We start from the raw sequence: 7,531 nt of genomic DNA on the forward strand, positions 1-7,531 counted from the left end.
AAGCAGATGGCTGGTCGTGCTGGCAGGAAAGGAGTGGACACAGTAGGTAAGTGAGTTTGAATTTAATTGTAGCAGCATTGCTGAAGGACAGTGTGTACTTGAAATTTGACTAATGCCTGGCAACCTGTTTCTCATCATGCTATATTTCTTTATTATCCAGTGCACTCATGTCATCATTTTGGATTCACTTAATATTTGTAGTGAGTAAGAGTTATAATTTTCATATATATATCATCAACTGTTGATTTTCTACAAATGTTGAATTAAGGTTTTCTTTTGTATTGTATACCATAAAATGATTTAGTATTATGTAAATCAAGATGACTTATTATTACTTAGCTGGAACATGATTTTTAATTTCTAAGTATAGTCTACTCTTTAGCACTAATTAATTTTCACAGACGTTAGTTCAACTTAGGTGACTGGTCTCAGAAATCAGACAAGGATGGTGGGATGCACCTTCACACTTCGGGAATAGGAACTTGACATCCCATCTTTTTTCTTGAAATCGGTGCTGGCTCTGAAAAAACACCTTTTCATTTTCTTACCTTGTACCAGCAAGTTATGATTTTTTTTTTTTTTTTTTTTTTACCAGCAATCCAAACAAAAGTTTTGTCTTAAGCAGTGAGGAAGAGGTTTGTTTGAATTAAATGTCAAAGCGGCAGCAAACTTTATTTCTAATGTGCTGTATCGTTATATGTGTAACTAAATCATTATCAGCCATCTAACATTAAAGAACCTTGGCAGGAACATTCCCTGCCACTTTCCACTCTAGGACATAATTGTTATCTTTCTACCCTGGGACATAATTGATTCCAATATTTTATTAGATATGTCAAAAAAAAAAAAAAAACACAGGCAAACAGTTCTGTGGCTACTGAAGAGAAATCAGGAAATCCAGGAGAATACAGACAGTGGATAGGAAATGGATATTCTAGGCAGAGGAACCTGCGTAGTACACTGAGGAAGTAACTTTTAGAATAAACTGACTTGTCACATGAAGTCCCCAAATATGTCAGTTCTCATTATTCATGGATTCCATATTTGAATTTTCCACCTTAACAGAATTTATTCAGAATCCTGAAATAATACCTCTGGGGCTTTTGCGGACGTATGCAGATCTGCGAAAAATTTGAATCTTTCCAAGCACACTTTCCCTGCTGCGGTTGAACAAGCCAAAGCTCTGTGTTCTTGTTTCAGCTCTTATACTGTGAGCAAGCTTCTTTTTAATGGGCTAGTTAGTGCCACAGTTTTCACATTTTTGTGCTTTTAGTCGGTGATTTTGCAGTTTAACATGACCCGCAAGCAAAGTACTGAAATGCTATCTAATGTTCCCTAGTGCATTAAGGCTGTGATGTGCCTTATGGAGAAAATATGTGATCAGTTTTCTGTAGGCATAAATTACAATGCTGTTTGCTGGAGCTCAATGTAAACAACTGTATACATTAAATAAGATATCTTTAAACAGAAACATGCATAAAACAAGGTTTTGTATTGATTAAGTGATGAAAACGTTTTTACTAGAGGCTTGCAGGAACCTAATCATCTATCTTCCTTGGCAGCAAGGGTTCAGTATTCTGTGTTCGTGGCAAGTTTATAGAACATGACTACCACAAATACTAAAAATTGACCATAATTTATCGGTAACTGGATTAGTTAGAATATAAATTCACTGCTGTAACAAAAACCAGTACAATAGGTGTTTAACAAGATAGACATTAATTTCTTTCTCATATAACAGTAAAATTGTATTCTAGGCCTTATATGACATAACTGTAATTTAGGCCTTATATGACAGCTATAGTGTGTCGGGTACCTAGTCTTCTATTTTGTTTTAACATTTTCAGCAATATAGTTTCTATCCTTGGTATAAGATGGCTAGTCTCGTCTCTCTCATCACATCTGCATTTCAGCCATCAGGAAGGGGAGATAAGGAAGCAAAGAGGCCACTGCTCAGAAGTTGCACATAGTATTTCTCTTCACGTACAGTGGGCCAGAACTTTCACATGGCTACATTCCCCAACTTTCACATGGTTGCATTTCACATGGTTATATTCCCCAAGAGAGGCTGGGAAATATAATCTTTAGCTTGGGTGGCCATGTGCTCAACTAATACTTAAGAAGACGCGAATGGCTATTGGAACAGCTTTCAGTCTCAGCCCCAATAATAAATGACTCATTTACAATCCTGAAGGGCATTGGTCTGCCTTTCTTTTAAGCCCTGAAAATTTTGATGATTAAAAAAAAACCAACAACTTCCAATTTGTTGGATTTTTCCTACAGCTGACATCAGAGAAGTTTATCCTGTTTCTCTCTTACTTTACCTACAAAATATGCAGATTATATGTATATGCTTAGAAAGAGTTGGGGGAAGAGAGTGAGATTCTTCCTTCCCATTCCTATTTGCCTACCTCTGCCCATCCTCAATTCTCAGTGGACTCAGACCTCTGGGGAATGGAGTATAAGTCCATTTTACACAGATAATCTTCTCTCAGGGACAGAGGGTCTCTTAGTTAATGTAGAAGATAAGGAGAAATAAGAAATAAGATGAGTTCTTATTTGCCTTGTTATGTTCTTAGCTTGTATATATTATGGGAAAGAACAATTGGAAGGTTAGTGCCCTGGGATAATTATCAAGCCTTAAATCAGATAACATTCAAACAGAACTAAAATATACGTAATGAGTTCATTTCTGAGGTCTTAAAGACTTCCAAGCTTTTGACCTTGCATATCATTGTATTTCAGGATGTCATATGACTTGCTCATAACTTCAAGCTAATCAAGAATATAGGAATATAGTGTTTTATATTCACTATGGAGATTTAAATACTTGGTCATGCTTTTTGTATCATGTAGCATCATTGGAAATTCTGTGCATTTTATAAGTGATATTCCTGGATAGCACATGGTGTTTTATTTAAATGACACTTCAGTCTTTCCATAGACGACTTAGAATCTTCCAGCTTAGGAAGATAGTGCTTTGTGCCAAAATAGCAATTTGCAGGTTCAGCAGTCAGTAATAAATTATTTGATTCTAAATAATTTCGACTTCCCTCTTGTGATGTGGATGAGTCCTCCCCAGACAGGTGGTTGCAGGAACCTGTACATATATACTGATGTTCATCTGGACATTTCATAAACCTTGCCCATTCAGAAAAAGCGCAGTTTGTTTTGTTGAAGAATCAAAGCCGCAAAAGACCTTTAAACAGGCCAAAGTGGCTTGTGTATCTTGCTGCTAATGCTAGTTGATTGTTTTCTTTCTTAAGCTGAGCTGTTTTGTAGCCATTGCAAAAGCCAGTTGTTATATTCATGTGATTTTTAAAAATTGGATATTGACAAATTATAACTGTGTATATTTATGAGGCACACAGTGATGCTATCTGTATACAATGCAAAATGATGGAATTAAGCCAATTAACATATCACCCCCAAATACTTATCATTTATTCTTCCTGTCTAACTGAAACGTTGTACTCTTTGACCATCTTCTCATCCCTCCAACTCCCTAATCTCTCTCTCTTCTGCTTGATTTAAGCCTGCTGCTAAAGCTTTCATTGCATTTTTCAGTTCAGTCATTGTATTCTTCATCTCTAAGATTTCTCTTTCTTTTTTATTGTTTCTATTTCTTTGTCAAACTTCTTGTTTTGTTTGTATATTGTTTTCCAAATTTTATTTGACTTTTTATCCATATATCTTTGTAGTTCGTTGGACTTTCTTAGGAGAATTATTCTGGATTCTTTCTCATTTCACAGATCTTCATTTCTTTAGGGTTCATTGTTGGAACTTTGTTAGTTTCTTTTGAAGGTATCTTGGCTTCCTGGTTCTTTGTAATCTGTGTTCTTGTGTTGGTATCTGCACATTTGAGGAGACAGCTATCTCTGGCTTTTATAGGTGTTCTTTGACAGGGATAGAACTTCAGTTGTCTAGCCTTTGATTCTGAATAGGCCAACTGATAGCAGCCCTGAGCAGGCAAAGCTTGCTTTTGGCTTCTCTAGATAGTCGGGCTGCTGCCTTTGCTCTGAGTTTGGGTGGGACTGCTGGCTGGGTTCTGTATCAGGTGAACCCACTAGCTGAGCTCTACAATCAGACAGAGTTGCTCATTTGGCACTGCAGTCACCTCTTGGCTGGGCCCCAGAGTGTATTCCTTGGCCAGGTGGTACCCCTATTTGAGATCTGCACTTGGACAGTGTTGCAGGCTGGGCCCCGAGGTTAGGTGGAGTTGCTATTCTGGACCAGTGGACCAGCTGCTATGCTCAGTGGAAATGCATGATTGAGCATGGTGGCTCATGCCTGTATCCCAGTGACTTGGGAGGCTGAGATGGGAGGATCGCTTGAGCCCAGGAGTTTGAGGCTTCAGTGAGTTATGATCATGCCACTGCACTCCAGTGTGAGCGACAGAGATCCCCCCTTTAAAAATAAAATAAAATAAGTGCATATCTGAGGTTTGCCTCCCTGCCTAGGTGGGGACTTGGAATGGGCTTTGAGACTGAACTGAGGGCTGTTTAAACTTCCACCCGTATGGCAGAACTAGTCCCTGCACTTTGCAAAAATACACTATGATAGGCATCTTCCACCTGGGGCAGGTCCTTGAGGCTGAGCTGAGCACTATTTAAAACCCCAGGTTTGGCAGAACTAGCCCCTGCTCCTTTCCAACATGCACTGTGATGGTCATCTCCCTTCCTGGGCAGGGTCCTCATGAGGTTTGATGCTGGGCCTGGAGGCTGGCCATCTAAAGATTCAAGCCAGGTAGAATTTCCTACCACATCTGGAAGTGATCAGTTTGGCTTTGTGGTGGGCTACACTGTTAGCTGGTACCTGTGATTGGCACCACCACTGGCAGGTACACAGAGCTACCACCAAGATCTGCATGCCAATTGCCATGAGCTCTGCCTCCTTGCTTTGCTTCTGCCTGACCCCAGGTGATCTAGCTGTGCTGTTACCCAGCATGTTCTCTGTGAGGTGAGACTAGAGTTGGCTTCTTGGGAAGCCTCTTGAAATGCTAGGGAAGCTATATGTTCTCTGGTTCTCTTTTCCCAATGTAGAAGCTATGAGCCCTGGGGATTCCTTTCTGTGTGGTACTATGTTGACTTAGGGGAGTGGAAGGGGTGATGAGGTCAAAGTGAGATACTTTCTCATACTAGATCTTGCAATTTTTATTCGGTTTTGTGGTCCATGCATAAGTTTCAGACTTTTTCCCAAGTTTTTGGGTTTTTTTTTTTTTTTTTGGTTATTGTTGTTTGTTTTTTTTTAGACATGGAATTTTGCTCTTGTTGCCCAGGCTGCAGTGCAATGGTGCAATCTCAGTTCACTGCAATCTCCACCTCCTGGGTTCAAGCAATTTTACTGCCTCAGCCTCTCAAGTAGCTGAGATTATAGGAATGTGCCATCATGTCCGGCTAATTTTTGTTTTTTTAGTAGAGATGGGGTTTCACCATGTTGGTTAGGCTGGTCTTGAACTGCTGACCTCAGGTGATCTGCCCACCTTGGCCTCCCATAGTGCTGGGATTATAGGCATGAGCCACCACGCCTGGCCCCCCCGCTTTTTTTTTTTGAGGTGAAGTTTCACTCTTGTTGCCCAGGCTGGAGTGCAGTGGTGCAATCTTGGCTCACTGCAACCTCTACCTCAAGGGCTCAAGCGATTCTCCTGCCTCAGCCTTCCAGGTAGCTGAGATTACAGGAATGGGCCATCACGCCTGGCTAATTTTGTATTTTTAGTAGAGATGGGGTTTCACCATGTTGGTTAGGCTGGCTGTTTTGTTTTTTTACCATGTTGGTTGCCTGGCTGTTTTGTTTTTTTAATGGTGCCTATCTTTATAATCATTTCTGGGATAAATAGCCAGTGATCATCGAGTTTATAATCCCTTTACTTTATCCTATTTTGATTCTCAGTTTGGCAGTTGGGAAGGATAATCTGTACCTTCTCTTTGCCGGGGGTGGTAAGGATATTCCAGCATTGTGCCAGTTTTATTTTTATTAAGAAAAAAACAGTATTCTTCATTTGTGTTTTTGAACCTCTTACCTGTTTTCTTTCCCACAGTATTGGATTCATTTTTGAAGAAAAATTATGATTCTCTCTAGTCATAATTGTTGCAATGATAGTTTGTTCAAATCGTATAGTTGTATACAGTTTTAATATATAAGTGCTCTCATGTATTTTTGTTCATTTGGTTGTCACAATAAAGCATTTAGATTAGTAAATGTTGTAATATTTCCTAATTTTGGGTATCTACAAGTATTTTGGGTATCTACAAGTATTTTTGAATTTATTTTATCATATAACTGGTAACAATTTACATTTGCATTTTACTTTATAGGTTTGAAAGTACCTCTATTACTTACTTCATTATTCAATAATAATGGTTAATCCTGTAGGGGAAGAAAAAGACTTTTCCTTTACTTTCTTGGGTTCTGCAGTTGGGACCTGCTGATTACATTAACAGACAGATTAACAGGAGACAAGGCATTTAAACTTTATTTGATGCTAATCTTTTAATTTTTATGTACATGGAAGCCTTTATAGAAAAGGATTGAAGACCTGAGAAACTGTTAAACCTGGGGTCTTATATAACATTTTAACAATGGACGGTAAATTGTGGAGAAGTGACAAGAAAAAGGAAAAGGTATCTGGGCTTTTAAGGGCAACAAATAGTGAGAAGGTAAATATGTGGGGGAAACTGATGGAAGATAGAAGTTATTTTAGTAGGTAGAGTTTGTTTGTGCAGACGCATCTCAGTGCTGATCTGTCTCCAGTGATAAGTAAGGGTTGTTGTGTTGTATGGGAGAGGGGAGGGAAAACATCATCACAAAGGGAAAAATTTATTCTTGCTTTTAGGCAGGTAGGGAGAGGACAGAGGACAAAGAGTTCTTTCTGTGTTTGCTGCCTCCCAAAGGCCTTCAGCTCAAAATAATCCTTATGCCAAAGTGGCATAGTTTGGAGTAGCATATTCTGATCCCCTTGTGTCCAGAGTTCAAAAAAATAGCCATAATTTTATTACCATAACAACCACTATCATCTCTTGTCTCCTTTTAAGCAAAGTAAATCAACTTAAAATCTCTTTAGCAGATATCTTATGGAACTATATTGGGATTTTGCAAATGCATATCTTTTGGTTATAGGCGAGAGTATCTTAATTTGTAAGAACTCTGAGAAATCAAAAGGGATAGCTCTCCTTCAGGGTTCTCTAAAGCCTGTTCGCAGCTGTCTGCAAAGACGAGAAGGAGAAGAAGTAACTGCCAGCATGATACGAGCTATTCTGGAGGTAAGAGAGAGTTTGCTAAATTACCATTTGCTCTTTTATGCCTAAATTAAAGTGGTAAAATATTAGTATATGAAACTCTTAGGTTTATTTCTTTTTTAAATTTATTTTTGGGACAGAGTCTCACTCTGTCACCCAGGCTGGAGTGCAATGGCATGATCTTAGCTCACTGCAACCTCCGCCTCCTGGGTTCAAGAAATTCTCCTGCCCCAGCCTCCCAAGTAGCTGGGATTACAGGCACACACCACCATCCCCGGCTAATTTTTGTACTTTTA

At 39.0% G+C, this 7,531-nt stretch overlaps 1 protein-coding gene across 1 annotated transcript in view; it reads left to right on the top strand.

Moving 5' to 3' along the window:
* The window catches only part of POLQ (polymerase (DNA directed), theta), a 124,853-nt gene that overhangs the window by 25,941 nt on the left and 91,381 nt on the right, over positions 1–7,531 (top strand). Inside the window, 2 exon segments of the mRNA XM_011971618.1 lie at positions 4–46; positions 7,117–7,259. Coding sequence (XP_011827008.1) covers positions 4–46; positions 7,117–7,259 — 186 coding nt within the window.

This window comes from Mandrillus leucophaeus, unplaced genomic scaffold (genome assembly GCF_000951045.1).
Source record: "Mandrillus leucophaeus isolate KB7577 unplaced genomic scaffold, Mleu.le_1.0 Scaffold123, whole genome shotgun sequence".
Taxonomy (NCBI): domain Eukaryota; kingdom Metazoa; phylum Chordata; class Mammalia; order Primates; family Cercopithecidae; genus Mandrillus; species Mandrillus leucophaeus.